This window comes from Penicillium griseofulvum (genome assembly GCF_001561935.1).
Source record: "Penicillium griseofulvum strain PG3 chromosome Unknown contig_80, whole genome shotgun sequence".
NCBI lineage: Eukaryota > Fungi > Ascomycota > Eurotiomycetes > Eurotiales > Aspergillaceae > Penicillium > Penicillium griseofulvum.
The window spans coordinates 1,855,974-1,872,729 of NW_024467471.1; the positions used below are offsets into that span (position 1 = coordinate 1,855,974).

At 50.0% G+C, this 16,756-nt stretch overlaps 5 protein-coding genes across 5 annotated transcripts; 3 read left to right on the forward strand and 2 right to left on the reverse strand.

The window, feature by feature from the left end:
* Positions 1–149: 149 nt before the first annotated feature.
* Positions 150–1,036, reverse strand: PGRI_017080 (DNA 5'-adenosine monophosphate hydrolase; the record flags this gene model as incomplete). Its single annotated transcript, XM_040789421.1, has 2 exons — positions 150–901; positions 961–1,036. The coding sequence occupies 2 exons, from the start codon at positions 1,034–1,036 to the stop codon at positions 150–152; spliced, it is 828 nt and encodes a 275-aa protein (XP_040646374.1).
* Positions 1,037–1,295: 259 nt separating this feature from the next.
* Positions 1,296–5,448, forward strand: PGRI_017090 (RNA helicase; the record flags this gene model as incomplete). The annotated part of the gene is made up of 2 exons (XM_040789422.1): positions 1,296–5,127; positions 5,186–5,448. 2 exons carry the CDS (start codon positions 1,296–1,298, stop codon positions 5,446–5,448), a joined length of 4,095 nt encoding a protein of 1,364 aa, XP_040646375.1.
* Positions 5,449–6,476: 1,028 nt separating this feature from the next.
* On the reverse strand, positions 6,477–8,426 carry PGRI_017100 (cyclin family protein; the record flags this gene model as incomplete). Its single annotated transcript, XM_040789423.1, has 4 exons — positions 6,477–6,719; positions 6,773–7,312; positions 7,367–8,239; positions 8,415–8,426. The coding sequence occupies 4 exons, from the start codon at positions 8,424–8,426 to the stop codon at positions 6,477–6,479; spliced, it is 1,668 nt and encodes a 555-aa protein (XP_040646376.1).
* A 3,242-nt stretch (positions 8,427–11,668) lies between these two features.
* On the forward strand, positions 11,669–13,666 carry PGRI_017110 (putative C6 finger domain protein; the record flags this gene model as incomplete). Its single annotated transcript, XM_040789424.1, has 2 exons — positions 11,669–12,406; positions 12,476–13,666. 2 exons carry the CDS (start codon positions 11,669–11,671, stop codon positions 13,664–13,666), a joined length of 1,929 nt encoding a protein of 642 aa, XP_040646377.1.
* An 888-nt stretch (positions 13,667–14,554) lies between these two features.
* On the forward strand, positions 14,555–16,261 carry PGRI_017120 (putative DNA-directed RNA polymerase III RPC4; the record flags this gene model as incomplete). Its single annotated transcript, XM_040789425.1, has 1 exon — positions 14,555–16,261. The coding sequence occupies one exon, from the start codon at positions 14,555–14,557 to the stop codon at positions 16,259–16,261; it is 1,707 nt and encodes a 568-aa protein (XP_040646378.1).
* Between the last annotated feature and the right edge of the window lie 495 nt (positions 16,262–16,756).

A 16,756-nucleotide genomic window follows, 5' to 3' on the forward strand; every position in this document is an offset into this window, starting at 1 on the left:
CATGTATATCTACCAGATAGAAGATTTTGGCCCAGTTTAGCTCCCACGGACGCCAAACAGGATCACTTTTGGAGAGTTTAATCCAATATATATACCATGCTGTGCCTGTTTTGGCAGTACTGGTATATCTTCGGAGGCACGCCGATAGCTCACAGTTTCTTCCATTCTTTAAACTCCTGCTCCAGATGTTGCTTCAATTCTGCAAACCGATTCCCAAAGCCCCTGCCGCAGCGCCAGCAAGTAAAGTCTCGCTTTAGATACCCTTCTTCTGTCGGATTCCGTCGCACATCATCTTCCGCTAGCGGGAAGTCCTCGATTGGCACGAAGAATGGTGTCGAAAAGCTATTGTAGTGTTTCCGGTGCTTCAAGCGCTCGCTATACCTATCTACCGATAACACATGAACATGCAAATGGTTCATGGATGGTACAGCATGCACCCCGACCACAATCTCCTGTTCCCAGTCCCGACCTTGCGGTAGCTTGTTGGGCGGCGGATCAGCGGTCAGCGCTGCCTGTCTCGTCTGCTCTTGTGCAGAGTCCTTCCCATATTTGCGTCGCAGCTCGCTCGCTGCCAATTTGCGGAGTGTTCTAGTTTCGGCCTTAACTTTTGCTAGGAACTCAGCGTCCTCGAACGCATCAAATGGATGCATGCGCGTTTTGGTCTGATCGCGAGGGAGAAGGAGGAGGTGTAGCGATGACTTTGGGAACATATCGTGGATCGCCACAAAGTCATCATTGTGGTAGACTACGACATCGGGGGCGTACGTCTCAGGCCTTGCGATGTAAGCGCCTAGTCCGTCTCGAACGCCAAATGCAGTCTTGCCTTTAGCCGCATTGCGAGCAGATGGGGTTTTAGTCGCGTGCTTGGGTTGCTTGCTTTTGGGGGCCAGGAGTTCGGTAACTGTCAACCCGATATGTCAGTCGAGATGTTTTCAGTGACAAGAGTCTGAGTATCTTTACAAGCGTTTCTCTTTTCCGATGTCCCAGTTTGCTCCGAAGGCTCACCCTTGCTAGGATTGGAGTGCTCCCCAGACATGATGGGTACTGTAAAAAGCTTGACTTGTGTTCACGCAGTAGATATTAGCTGTAGCATTGCTTTAAAGCAACAAAATCCAAGTCTCACATCGGTGGACTGAGTAAGAGTACAATATATGCGCCTAGTGGGACTTAGGTCTCCTATGGTCACTGTACTCCTCCGTATGCTCCCCGCAACCCCAAAACGGTTTAGTGCGGGTCGCTCATTTGCCTGAGACTCCAAAAGTTATCTTTTGCGCAAAACACTCACCACACACAAAATGCCACCTAAGAAGAAAGGCGATGGCAAGGGTGGCCCCAAACCGGGTACAAAACAAGCCAAAGCTGTCGCGGAGAAAGCTGGCGAAGCGAAGAAGCAAGTGCCGGAGGAGCCCAAGAAACCGTCCGTGAAGGATGTCATTGGAGGCGCATCATGGACAGGCAAGCTACCGGTCAATATGTTGGCGGAGCATTGCCAGAAGCAAAAATGGGAAAAGCCTGAGTACAGCATGGTAATCAAATCTCCCCATGGCATTCGTCCCATGTCTACAAACACATATACCAAACCAAGTACTGATAGATTGGACCAATTGCAGATTAAAACCGCCGACGGCTTTGTATCGTCTGTAACGATGAAGAAGATAGATCCCAAAACCAAGGAATTGATTGTGATCCCACCAATTAAGCTCCCTCTCTCCCATAAACAACTCGCTGGGCAGCCAACAGCCCTCGAAGCGCGCCATTTTGGTGCAGCGTTTGCTCTGTTCCGAGTATGCAATATGCGCAATATTCATATGATGATGCCTCCAACATACAAGAAATTGTGGAAGGAGGAATTTGCAGAAATCAAGGCAGCAGATACTCGGGAAGGCAAGGGCTGGATGTACGAGGCAGATCCATTCTTGGCCAAGCAAGAGAGAGAGAGCGCGGCCGCCGACTTGGCAAAGAAGCGAGCAGATCGTGAAAAAGCCCAGGCGAAGGAGAAGGCTTCAAATGCGGAATTAGGGCTAGGAAATGGGGATGCCAGGAGTAAACGTATCTGGTCGCAAGCACCTAAGGTGGATATGGGTACACGGATTCGACGAGACATCGAAGGCCTTTTGCGGCAACATACAGCTTGGAACCCATATGGCGTGAAGATACCGGAAAAGCAAAAGAAAACCATTGCGGACGAATTCACCGGTCTAGGATTCCGTCGCAGCCATGTGGAAGAAGCCATAGCGGAATGCAAAGACCGCGAAGAGGTCTTGGAGTGGCTTCTCATCTATGTTCCTGATGATGACCTCCCACGGTGGTCTCTGCCGGAAGGATATTCAGCTGGAGTAAGTCTTGGTTCTGCAGACCTCGCTCGTGAGGCCAAAATCAAACGACTAGCATCTGTAGGCTATCCAGCCGACATGTGCTCGCAAGTCTTGGACAGCAATAATGGCGATGAATTGGCGGCGGCTGAGCATTTGCAAGGCACTTTAGTCCATGGAACTCAATTCTCGGCCCCATCAGTAGCCGACGAAGACGAAGAGGCTTGGGCAGAAGAGGCGACTACGCTAGAGGCCATCTTTGGAGAACGCTATCATTGCATATCAGCCAAAGTCTGCGAGATCAAGAGCGAGGCATCGGAAATTCCACCGAACACAATTTTCCGCTTCCAAAGACCCTCCGCCCATTATCCCACCACGCCTCCTATTATATCAATTCAGGCCAAGGGCGTCCCAGCTTATATACGTCTTAGTGCGATCCGTCGGGCGGTGCAGTATGCCCAGGAAAACTTTACGGGTGAATCTATGATTTTCAACATTATGGATTGGCTAGAAGTCAACCTGCCGAGCATCATGGAGAACCCAGGTAAGCTGCGAGAAATTTCCGCCGTGACGGCTTCGTCGGCGGCTGAGACTCACGAGATTCCTGTGCGGTCTGCTCGTAAGAATCGCAGAGGTATTGACTGGACGGTCGACTCGCCACGAAGCTTGGCTATTCGAGATGCTTGGGAGGCCAAGCAAGATACTGCGCCACAGATCGAGATGACCCGGAAAAGAAAAGCCCTCCCTGCATGGAACATCCAGCATGAGATTATGCACGCTATCAACTCAAACCAGGTGACTATTATCTCGGGTGAGACTGGTAGTGGTAAAAGTACGCAATCAGTACAGTTTGTGCTAGATGACATGATCCAGCGAGGACTAGGAGGCGCTGCGAACATCATCTGCACGCAGCCACGACGAATCTCAGCCCTGGGTCTTGCCGACAGAGTCAGCGATGAGCGGTGCGCAGTAGTCGGCGATGAAGTCGGATATGTGATCCGAGGCGAGTCGAAAGCCAAGCCTGGTTCCACAAAGATTACTTTCGTGACTACTGGTGTCTTGCTACGCCGAATCCAGTCGGGTGGCGATGCGGATGGCAATGTTGCAAGCTCCCTCGCAGACGTATCGCACGTGGTGGTCGATGAGGTCCATGAGCGAAGTTTGGATACAGACTTCTTATTGGCACTGCTGAGGGATGTTCTAAATTACCGCAAGGACCTGAAAGTTATCCTCATGAGTGCCACTCTCGATGCTGGCATCTTCATGAGATACTTTGGCAGTCAGAGATCTGTTGGATTAGTGAACATTCCCGGCCGAACATTCCCTGTCGAAGACTACTACTTGGATGACGTTATACGGTATACATCATTTGCGCCAGAACTTACCGAGGGCTATGAAGATGAAGAAGAGCTGCCTCGGGGCGAAGAAACACTTGGAAAAGCCCTGCGGAGCTTGGGTATGGGAATCAATTACGATTTGATCGCAGCAACTGTCGAATACATCGATGCTCAACTAGGAAACCAGCCAGGAGGCATCTTGATTTTCCTCCCTGGTACTTTAGAGATTGATCGGTGTCTGAACGCCATCAAGAGGATTCCCAACATGCATCCCCTGCCATTGCATGCCTCCTTACTCTCAGCCGAACAACGGCGAGTATTCCAGAGCGCACCGAGAGGAAAGAGAAAGGTTATCGCCGCTACAAACGTCGCAGAAACATCAATTACAATCGAGGATGTTGTTGCCGTCATTGACACCGGTCGAGTAAAGGAAACGAGCTACGACCCCAAAGACAACATGGTCCGTCTCCAAGAAGTTTGGGCATCACAGGCCGCCTGCAAACAGCGTCGTGGCCGAGCAGGTCGTGTTCGTTCGGGTATCTGCTACAAGCTATACACCCGCAAAGCCGAATCAAACATGGCCCCACGACCAGATCCAGAAATTCGCCGTGTTCCCCTAGAGCAGCTATGTCTATCAGTCAAATCCATGAAGGGCATCGATGACGTCGCCTCCTTCCTAGCCAACACCATCACCCCGCCAGAAAGCATAGCCGTCGAAGGTGCACTGAACTTCCTGCATCGCGTAGGCGCTCTAGACCACGACAGACTCACAGCCCTGGGACGTTACCTCTCTATGATTCCTGCGGATCTCCGCTGCGCCAAGCTCATGATCTACGGCTCCATCTTCGGCTGCATGGAACCCTGCCTCACAATCGCAGCCATGTTAACAGTCAAGAGCCCCTTCGTCTCACCACGCGATAAGCGCGAAGAAGCAAACGCCGCCAAAGCAAGCTTCTCCCGCCAGGGCGACGGCGACCTCCTCACCGACCTCTCAGCATACCAGGCCTGGTCCGAGCGATCCCGCTCCCAGGGTGGTTACTGGGGCACCCAGTCATGGTGTGCTGACAACTTCCTCTCACATCAGACGCTGCGCGATATCTCCTCCAACCGCGCGCAGTTCATCACCTCCCTCAAAGACGCAGGCATCCTACCAATCCAATACTCCGATTCGTCGGCTTCGGCCTGGAACCGCCACGCAACCAACCGCAACTTGATCCGCGCCCTTATTGCCGGAGCCTTCCAGCCACAGGTTGCGCAGATCTCATTCCCGGATAAGAAGTTCGCAAGCTCGGTTACGGGTACCGTCGAGGTGGACCCGGATGCTCGCACTATCAAGTACTTCAATCAGGAGAATGGTCGTGTCTTCATTCATCCCAGTTCCATCCTCTTCTCTTCAGCGGGCTACCCCAGTGCGGCGGCGTATCTCAGCTACTTTACCAAAATGGCTACCAGCAAGGTCTTCATCCGCGATCTCACTCGTGAGTTACCTCCCTTCTATTACTCTATTTATCACCTTCTAACATTATTTTTGGGCAGCTTTCAACGCATACTCCCTACTTCTCTTCTGCGGCTCTATAGAACTCGACACTGTGGGTCGTGGACTAGTTGTAGACGGCTGGCTCCGTCTACGCGGCTGGGCCCGGATCGGCGTGCTTGTTTCGCGACTTCGCACCATGTTAGATGAGGCTCTTACAGAGCGGTTTGATAATCCTGCGGTTGTATCTGACGGCAGTAGTCTTGGTGATAAAGTGATCGAGGCTGTTAAAAAGCTGATTGAATTTAATGGGCTTGATCAGTGATCTGCATAGGTAGGCTATTGGGTTGAAAATATATATCCGCATATATCTTAGATGGGGAAACAGCCGAAATGATTTACGAGAGACATCTAAAAGACATCTAAAACGCACAATGAAATATTATCTTGTATAGAACGTGCCTAATATCGTCGTGTTGAGCCAGGTAAATTAGATCACCCAAGCCTTACACCGTCATGGATAGAGGCCGTATATGTGGCCGACTAGGTGACCCTGTAAAGATACAATGATTCGATGTACTGTACGGAAATTTTCCTCCACGAGTAGTAGGCAGTTCATACCAACTGCAACATCATATTCCTTCTCTGGCTGCTAGCCCTGGAGCCCTGGAGAGCCCAGGGAGATGAAGATGAGCAAGAACCAAAGACCGCTTCTCCGTCCCTTATAGCTCGTAAATTGCTTTCATACAGGGGGAAGACGCAAGGCTGCATCCAACAACCACTTCCAAATCTCCTAACTGGGGTCACATGTACCTGGATGGAATGTGGTTACCCAGGACAACGTTCATAGAAATATGACGTCATATTTGACTACTAGTACACTTTTAGAACATACAGAGGGTAGCACGCAGCCAGTCATGTGACTTATGTAGATAGAGAGTGTATCAACGGTCCCCAGCTACCACCACTAAGCCATCCCCAGAAAAAAAAAAGAAACAAAAAAGAACTTCAAACGCCGGCGAGAAGGATATCTTCGTCAACGCCTTCCGATCATCTAATCGCATGTCCGGAAAATGGTGGCGTCAAGTCATCTCGTCATCAGCCCAGTAGAGCTGGGAGGAAATCAGAAGCCAGAAAAAGAAAATGACAAAATGAAGTCGAATGAAAAGACTGGAATCACGCGCAAACGCCATGCATAAAAGAACCAGCTCACCGGTTCATTCCGAAAAAAAAAAGGCAAAAAAGAGAACGCCGATGTTGACCGAAAGAAAACAGGAAATAAGTTTAGAGATCGTGGATGGTGGGGAGAACCAGCTTTGGTATCTAAAAGCCACCGGGGTATTAGTTTAGGAATTAGTAGTTTGCATAGCCATCCAACCGATCTGGGTCATTGAGATCAGAAGGCTCAGGCAAAGCAAAGTCGGTGGCAAGCTCAGCTTCAACAAACATCGCGGCACGCTTGTAACGACGATCCGAATATTTTTCAAATATGGCGGCGTGATGACGGCGAGGGTTTTCGCAGCATTCCATCAACGTGGCTATGACCGGAATCAACTGGGAATAGAGGTAACCACTGTAAAAGGCATGTGCTGGTGTCTATTTCTGGAATTAGCAATGTTATGATAAAGTAGACAGGAAGGTAAACATACCCAGTTGCCCTTGTTAAGCAGCATACGAGACAGGCAGTGGGCTCCGGCAGCAATAAAGCTGGGAGGAGTGCAGACAAATCGCTCGTCCATAATAGCCAGCTCAATGAAGTACTTGGCTACAGTACGAGTTTCCAGGTCATATTCATCGGCCTTGCTAGTGCGGCGAAGGAAGCTCATAGGGCCTGGCCATCCAAGATCGAAGTCGAGAATACTGAGCATGAATCGTTCTGCCTTCAAGATCTCTTCGACGGAATATCCACTGTCAACCATGTAAACGATCTCTTGCACAGACGGAGCTGTAATCTCCTCGTACTTTGCGGCAATGAAGATTGCTGTCGCACCAACAAGCTGCAACTTGCCCATAGAAACGACCTTGTACGACAAGAAACGGTCGATATAATTGACTGTGAGGAACAAAGTTTCAGGGAGCAAGTTGAAGCGTTGGTGAACTTGAACGAGCCAGTCCATCAGAACCGAGCGCATCGACCACTGAAGCTCGGACTGACGGGACATGTAATCGTGGGCCGGGAGCATATCGATCTAGAAACTTCGTTAGTTCAACTGTTATCATGCAATCGAAGAACAAAAACATACCTCTTTCTGCCTTAGATGAAGGAAAATCTCGTCGTTATACTCCGCAACCATGGTTGTATCTAACAGTTCCTCCTCAATGTCTTCGGGTGTTTGCTCGCTTTCGACAATTTCTTTCGCCCGGAACATCTCACGAAAGGTTATATTGTTCATGGATGGATAAATGACGGCCGTGGTTCCATCAGTGTTGTCCCCGTAAGAGGAGTAGGTAGGCGCAACATGATACTCGGTATCATCCCCATCCCATTCCTCGGGCTCTGATACCGCCGACACAGGTTCCTTGACATGTACGTGCTCTTTAAGATCCTCAGTTTCGGATACAGTGGCATCAGACTCGACGAGGCGCGCACTATCCACCTTCAACTCATTTGAAGGCTCCGCCACTGTAGCATTCGAGTGACGCCCTTTCTCCATTCCCTTGTAGCTAGCCTTGACTTCCGTTTCTGTGTTTGTTTCCTTGGATGCGTCTTTTTCGGGGACGGTATGCAGTTGATCTTTGAATACGGGGTTGGTTCGCTTAGACTTATGTGTCAATTGCGCTTTGCCGGCGGGATTCATTGGCTTTGCTGTGGCAATGCTTTCAACAATGGCCCTGGTTCCCGACAAGGTCATGCGGCGCTGAGCTGGCTGGGACAGGCCAGGAGCCTTAACCTCAACCAATGCAGGCTTTCCACCAACGACAGAGTCATCCCGGGTCGCCCGGCGCATATCCTTGGTATTGGAGACATCAACAAATGCACGTCGGCTAGCATTGTTCTGAGCCATCATACTCAGAGCAGGACTCGACTTGTTCCGTTGATGGATTACCTTGTGGTTCTGATTGTGGAGGGATGGAGGGGGCACATTCTCATCCCCTACAGCTCGGAAGCGCTGTGGCTGTAGTCTCAGTTAGCATCAGTACCTTCAATTTTGGTCAAAGATGAAGAAATCACAAGCCATGAGTGGGCGGAATACATGATGATGCGATATTGGACGCGGCCCTGTTTACGCGATTGACGCGCAAGAATCGAGGAATCAAGTAAATCAGAGTATCAGAATCAATATAACTCACCTTTGCATCCATAACGAAGAACAATGAAGTTTCAAGAGGTTGTATCGGGTCAACGTTGAAGTTGGTCGAGAGGAGTGTTGTTTACTTTTTGCTGAGTTGGGGGAGGGAGTTGCCCTGTGTGATTGGCTGATCCAGGCAAAACAAACAGTTCTTTTGGACCCGCTCAATCGCACCTTCCCGATTCTCGTCACCTCAACGTTACTTTGACGTTACTTAGAACGTTACCCAGGCAGCACTGGGAAGTCCTGGAGAGAGAACTTGACCGAGATGGATGAGCGAAGATAGTGACAGTTATCACGATGAAGGGAGGTTGTCCCTTGTCCCTGATCTGCCTTGTTGACAATGTACGCTATTCCTAAATCAGAAACTACGGCCGCGCACACCTTCCTGCCGCGCAGACTACTACGATGCATCGGAAATTTTGTTTTGTATGCAAAACATTACATGTATGTATAAAGGGAGAAAGTATGTGAACTTATTTTAGCATGATTTCCATTTTAGTCAAAAGTTTGGATTAGGATTATCGACCCAGGTAGATCCATATGACTCAGCCACCTTTAACTACCTAGCCCTGGAGGCTCTTTGTTCGATATTTCTTAGGTTTTCGATGTACTCCTTGTAGTGAGACTATATATAATGTAGAGAGCCCCCGGGGCCTGGAGTGTTGCTTTCCATGCTTTCAAAGGTTATAGTCAGAAAAGTGGTTTCCGCCTTTTTTTTGCCGTCAACCTATAAAACTGACACAGAATGATATCTGAGAAAACTACTAAAGATACCACTGGGAAGATCACTTTTATACATGACATAACCTGATAAGATCAACCCTGGAAATTGATATCAACCAAGGTTCCAATGCTGGAACTTCCCGAGGTCGGGACTCGGACGTTAAGCTTAGAAGTTTGTTTTGTTTGTATTTTGTTTGCACTATTTGTTATAATTCTGACGTCATTAACCTTATCGGCGCGTCTCCTTCAACGTCCATCGAACATCGTTTTCAACTAAAGAACACCACAAGCCAAGTGAAAAAGTGTAAAAAATTAACTGCTAATTTATTCAGTAATAATACATAACTGCTGCTAACATTATCTTAAAAATATTTAAATTTCCGAATTCAATTGCCCTTTAATGGCATGATCTAGATCTAACGCGCTATCTACACGAGACCACGTGAGAGCCACACCGCCGTCACAAGAGGTGGGACACCCGGAATCAAGCGGTTCCTGTTTGGCAGCTTTGTGATCAACCGAAACCCACTCCTATCATTGCGACGGTTGTCGGCTTTTTCAGTCTCGCTAGGTGATGTGGGGTTTCATACGAGAGGAAATGGGCATTTTCGGAGTAAATTATAGATTCCCACGTTCTCGGGTCCGATGTTCATCGTCAATTCAATATCCAGACCTTTTGCGCCCAGTCTCTCAACATCACCGCCTGACTCCACAAAGCAGAAATGTTCCCCCCTTTTCATCGGTTATTTTCTTGAATCAATAAAACTGTGCACGGATTTGCTATATTCCGAACTCCCTTTCGTAGCCAGGTTCCAAGGAGCAAGGAATGCTCTGTAACCTCCGGGATTCCCTTTTTTAACCTTACGTAGGTCCCGAGGAGGGGTAAATCCAAGTTGCAGATCATGCGAGACAACTCTGGAGAGTCATGCGATATTATGGAAGTGATTATTTTGGAGGATTCAAACAGTTTGGTTCACTTGATGTCCTTTCGGTTGAGTATAAATCTACAAGTCTGGTCCCATAGGCGGATCAACAAAAACGTCTTATCAATCGTCCTACCTTGGCTATTTTGATATTAACCCATATTATAAGTGTCGCGGTATCTAGCATTTCCCAATCCGCATAGTAAATGAGTAATGCGACAAGGGCGGTGGTGGGAAAATGACTGGACAATGTCAATTCTGTCCAAGCGCACACCTCCACAATAGACCTAAAAAAGAGGGCATGGGTTGCTACGTGGTCTAGAAACTAGCTGCAAGCCCATAAATCCATTGGGCGCTATTTCTTTATCTCATTCTGCGCCCTTAGCCCTCGATACCTTATATGCTTGTGGCGACAGAGTGTACCTAAGCTACCTTTGTGTGAAGCGCTGCATCCCCCCCCCCTCCTCAACAGTCTTAGGTAGCCCACACTCGCTTACACTTCATCCCTGAAGATTCAAAGATCGGATTATATTCTAAATTTCGTACATTATATGCAAAAAGGAGGGTTAGACAAAGTGCTCCGTCACTCGGCGCAATGGCATCCGGCTTGCGACAGCTTTTGCGCCTTTGCGAAATGATATAGAATTGGGATGGCTTCGCACATAGTTATTTTTTTCAATGCATAGAATAGTTGCAAATCAAATGAATATTTTATAAAGATTCATTAATGTCATGGAATGTGATGGCTACTTCGATGGGCGCCGGAAGCGCAAATCGCCATGTCACCGACCCAGGCAGGCCGTTTTCTCGCTTTAGGTGAAACCATCGTACGCACCCACCTCAACCTTCTTCCTTCCATCCAACAACCCCTCGAACAAATCGCCATCAGTACCATCGACAGTATTGAGTATGTATCTCTACTCTTGTTCAATCTCACTTTTTACTCCCCTGACCCCGTTTCGATCCTGGAAGTGCCATCGCTGACATAGCCTCAGCGCTTCGTAGAATCGTCAATCCCCTCTCGACCTCGACCGAACCCATCCTCCGATCCCTCGCCCTACCTTGGTCAATCCAGATATCTGCGATACTGGAGCACTCTGTTTGAGTAGAATTAGGTGTGTTCAAGTCTCTATCTTTTCTTTTCCGAGTCATTTCGCTTGCTTCCCCCCAAGCCCGCTCCCAAGGTCGGCCGGACTCGGTTAGCGACACATTCATCCATCATCATCCAAGACAATATTCATCCTTATTGTATATTTGAGCGCTTGGAACCCATTGTGTTAACTCCCGTGGTTTGTTTCCTTCAGGTTGCCCACGTTTACCCTTTCAAGTCGCTTCCGGCTCTTGCGACTGCAGATTCCCCTCCCACCTCCATCGAAGGTTTTGCTTCGCCAGTTCCTATATATTAAGACCCGGGGGTGGTCCATCCACCAGCCTGATCTTTCGAATACAACAATTGTGGTAGGTTTGATGGATTCTTCCCTCTACACCTGCCCTTCCTCTGTGTCTTGCCATGGATCACATTCCCGCCCTCTACGGCACACAAGCAGTGGGTTGATGCAGTCTTTGGTATAGCAGTGGAGTATTCCTCAATTTGGAACACTTTGATATGCAAGCGGTTCAGCATGAAGGGCTCTCTGGCCTGGTTGAGCAGCCAGGTCTGGCAGACTCTGCTACTGTAGGTCGAGACCCGTCGCTTAAAGGCCCAGCACCCAAGAACATCGCCTTTGAGTTGCTTCTCGATGAGAACTCCAAAGTCCGCGCTCGTATTCCGATGCGCGTTCAAATCTATCCCCATGATACCACGGATTCGATCGTCACGACGGTCAAAAATTTCTATGGAATATATGACGGTACTGCCAGTGGGGTCAGCTTCGAGGATGAACATGGGACAACCCTCATTGCAAGGTACGAGAATCTCAAGAACAACAGGACTGTATACGTGCGAGTCATCCCCATCCAACCATACGGGGATCACTTCTATAACGGCTTCAATGTCGAGACTCGCAAGCGGCCCAGTCTGGCAGAGCCTTTCCAGATGGTAGATGGCATGGCGCCAGTGTTGGATCAGCCAGCACGACCAGCCTCCCGGCTTGCGAGAAAGCGCAGCACCTCTCCGTCGAACCGGAGTCTTCGCAGCGCTTCTCAACACAAGCCTCCCTCGCGCGCGGGCAACAAAAGTCGCGCCTCGAGCATCCATGGAGGTTTCCATGATGATGATGGCTATAGCGATACCGAGAGCGCTTACTCTCGCAGGGCTCGCAACGAGCTATTTGCTAGCTCTGATATCAGTATGGAGAATATACTACAAGATGGTCGTCGGAAACGACCTAAGTTCGATAGCTCTGTAAGTGGCTCATGCGGGAGGACTTGTTCTTTTATTAGAAACTGTCACTAACCAGTCTGTTCCCCTTAGGAGCTTCCTCTGTTCGTTCCTCCCCAAGTGCCCCTCACTACCTCCACCTCCTCCATCTCTCCTCAACGGCGATCGATTGGCCAGGAAGGCGCTGGGTCGCCTTTCGCACGCCCACCGCAACGCCCGTATAGCTATCAGCATGCGCTTCCATCGCCCCAAAGCTATGGCCACAGCGAATATGGCGTGCACTCCGGACGCAATACGATATATGCGACTCCCGTGGTTCCGGACCATTCAAATCGCATGCGCGACACGGGAGCCTATAACAACTCGGCTAGCCGAGCAAATGGTCCAGGTGTGTTGCCCACACCTGACCCCACCATTGCAAGCTGCATCTCCGATGAGGATGTGGCGATGCAATTGATACGTTTAGGTGATGCGTCCAATTTTTCTCATGGACGCACCTCTGCCTCAACATTGGATGATGCCTTCAGTGGTGCCGCTGACGCTGCCTCGTCCACTGGTGCTACCAGCGATGGGGAAGCCTTCAGCGAGGACGAGGATGACTTGCCAGCTCGTCGCCAGAGGTTGGACTCGAGCCCAATGCTACCGCCAGGAACCATCAAGCGCCACCTCAAGGGCTTGGATGACATCCTTCCCAGCGCCGATAGCAGCGACCACAGCTCAGATGGTGCAGATGATGGCATCAAAAGCGAAGCTGAAGAGGATATCCTTTACAAAGAATTTGCACCCAAGGCAAAGAAGCCGAAGAGCCGCCCCACATCCTTCAAGGTTCGAAGCCAGAAACCTGCACCTGCAAAACTGAACAAGAGTAAGGTTTCTATGCCAGCTCCTCGCAAATCATCCGAGAAGTCAGCTGCACCTGTTCCACCTCTCAGTCCGGCTTCCTCCCGTAAGGTCTCGGGGGGCTCGGTCAACTTCCAGCACCAGCTCGGTGCGGATGAGGAAGACCTTTCCACCAAGCCCCGCTGCCAGCGATGCCGCAAGAGCAAGAAGGGCTGTGACCGTCAGCGCCCCTGTGGACGCTGCAAGGATGCCGGCATTGGAATTGACGGTTGTCTTAGTGAGGATGAGGGTAATGGTCGCAAAGGGCGCTACGGTCGCCATATGGGCGTCCCCGTGAAGAAGAACGGGGAAGAGATAGATGAGGACGAAGAGTTTTCATTAACGCCTGCGACCCCTCCTATCTCTTCGTCTACGGCAGACAAGAATAAGAAGCGGAAGCGCTAGTGGAGCTACGGGTTGCGACTGTTCCCGCTATCTCTAAGCGCCGAACTGTTCGCACGTCCAATCTCCTTGGTGACCATGGGATCCCTCATTCATCCATCCGTCCCCACTCTCTCACTCTCTCTCTCCCTCTTCTGGCCAGCGCCAGAGACAGTCCTTATACTAGCATACTACCATCATTTGCCTTTCTCACTCCACATTCACTTCACTGGTTACAAGCCATGCTCCCTCCATTATACACTGCCAAGCGGTTGATCTGTTGTTGATGTTGTGTCCCTTCGGCGTCTTAGTGTTTCTGCGGACTATATGCTTCTTGTCACATCCACTCACTTATTCGGAATCAATGCTACTGGGTTATTTATCATTGTCTATGTCAGTTTCATGTATGTGATGGACAGTGGACTAGTGGCGGAAGTATTATATACTTCCGGAGGGCCAGGTCATAGGGTGACAAGTTGTAGAAGATGTACTGATCTTGCTTTATTTTGTCTTCTGAATAGTAAGGGCGTCAATGGAAGGGTTTCAATTTTTATTGTGCACTTCAATATTCCAAATTGCATTTCGTAGGTATCGTCGACAATAGAGATAATAGAGACTCAATAGACCTTTCGTCAATGGTATGGTGGGATGGTCACATGACAAGGGCGGTGTGATTGGCCCCGCAACTTTTTCGAAGAGCTCAACTTTCTCGAACCTCAAAAAGCTCACATTTCTTTTACGAAACGGTGCTTTGCTAATTTTCTGTGGGATTGTCGTGTGTCACTGGAAGCAGAACCTAGATATCCCAACGCTTAGTCTGCATGTAACGCAGTGCGAAAACCAGCCCTCTACACGAACTTTTCTCGAACTCCCAGCAAGCCGCATTCAGCGCCTTATCCGAAAAGCGACGACATGCCTCCCAAAGCTGCCCCTCGAGGAAGCGCCCGTGGAGGGGCCGCCAGCCGTGGTGCCCGAATGGACACAGCTACTCCGGCTCCCGCTGGCGGGGGCACTGCGCAAAATTCTCCCACGGCAACCGGCGCGCCCGGTCCTACAAGTCGAGCTTCAGTGCAACGGCTTCAATCACTGAACAAACGCACACCTTCTGGGAGCATTGCACCTAGCAGTCGACCACAGTCAGCGCTTGGTGGCGAACCGCCCAAGCCAGTCATGAAACACAAACCGAAGGCCGTTGGGCGTCGCAGTAAGCAGGAACGAGAGGAAATAGAGCGACTGGAGCAAGAACGATACAATGAGCGTCTAAAGGAGGCTGCTGCTATTCAGCGCGGTCGTGGTGGTACTGCTCGTCGTGCTGGGTTCCGTGGTCGTGGTGGACCCATGGCTATGGGCATGAGTGGGTTTGGTGGACGAGGCGGCAGGCGAGGCCGTGGAGGTGGAAGTGGAGGCGGTGGATATGGAGGAGGCCCAGGTGGCGCAGGTTCAGGATACAATCGGTCTGTTCTCACTGGGGGCAACCGTGGGCGCGCATATGACTCTTCAGACGACGAAGAGAGTGCACTCCGCGTCAGCATCGATCATATCAACCTCGATAGCGACGAGGAGGATTGGGATACACCGAAGGATTTCAAGGGAAAACAACCCAGCAGGTCGACCGGCGGACTTCGTCCCGTCCGTGTCGAGCGACATGAACACGAGGAAAGAGTCATCAGCGTCAACATGGAATCCAGCACGACCAGAACCGCCGATCTCCGCAAAAAAGCAGAGAAGGAGAAAGCTGCGAAGGATGTCGGCCGTACCCCTACCAAGGTCAAGCCGGAACCCCAGGACGACGACACAGCTATGCCAGATGTTATTCCACATGCGGATGACGATGACTTCCTTCCGGAGCATAACGTCCGTGTGCGCTCGGCTCAGAGTATGAGCCCAACAAAGAGGAGCACCACAGAGCTACGATCGACTCGACCTACACCTGAACCCGAACTTCCAGACCCACGCAGCCTACTTCACACTAAAGAGGAAATCGATGAATATGACAGACACATGGAAGATTTGGCCATCATCAGGGATCTTCTCGTCCCTAAGGAGCCAAAGAAGGCAACCACAGAAACAGAAGTCACCGAGGGAGCCGTCGAAGGTGCAATCGCCGCAACCGAAGGACAGGACGGCGATGGATCAAATGAAAAGAAAGAGGAAGAGGAAGAAGAAAATCCTCTACATGGCCAAATGTTCCTCATGCAATTCCCACCCATGACGCCGTGCCTCAGACTCGCTGGTTCCGCCGAAAACCAACCTGCAGCCGCAGCCGCAGCTCCCCAGAACGAGATCAAGCGCGAAGCAGGCGAGGAAGTGGAGATCGTGGAGAACACTAAACCAACCGAACCACAAGAAAACAGCGTCTTTACGGCCGGCCAGCCTTGGTCCCTACCCACAGGCCGTGTCGGGAAACTGAACGTACATCAGTCAGGCCGTGTGACCTTAGACTGGGGTGGAATCAGTATGGAGTTGGATCGTGGAGCACCGGTTGGTTTCGTCCAGGAAGCAGTTATCTTGTCGAAGGCGCCACCAGAGTCAGAGGAAGACACAGCGAAACATGTTTGGTCTATGGGCCAATTGTCTGGCAAATTCACAGTCACACCGAACTGGGATGAGATGCTTTGAACCCTCTACTCAAGGTACTTTATGATGAACGGAAAGAAATTCGAGCGAACTTATTACAGCAACCGTCTTGGTTGTTAACTCGACAATCGCTAAAGTTAGCTAGACTAGGGTGGTGTTTCTCTCAAAAGGATTCAATTTAAAGCCCCCTAATAGATTATATAACTAGTGCATATTAAAGAGAAGCTTTTTCTTGTCGAACCTATAATCTCGTGATCGAGTTTGTTTTTACAGTACTTTAAGTACCCGTTGATATATGTAGTCGGCCGTTCTCTTCATGTTCCAAGACTTCCTAATGGCCTAAAGGTCTAGGGCTAGTGATCCAGTTTGGTGATTTTGATATAGGCCTGGGAACTGAGGCACCAAAAATGCCAAGACTCAAGCTGCCCTGGACCAGCTAGCACGAACTTTGTTTGCGCGTGTCGAGTTCACATTTGACCACCATTAGATCTTCCATGCCCAAGAGCAATTACGATCGAGCACAAGCCACAGTTTCGC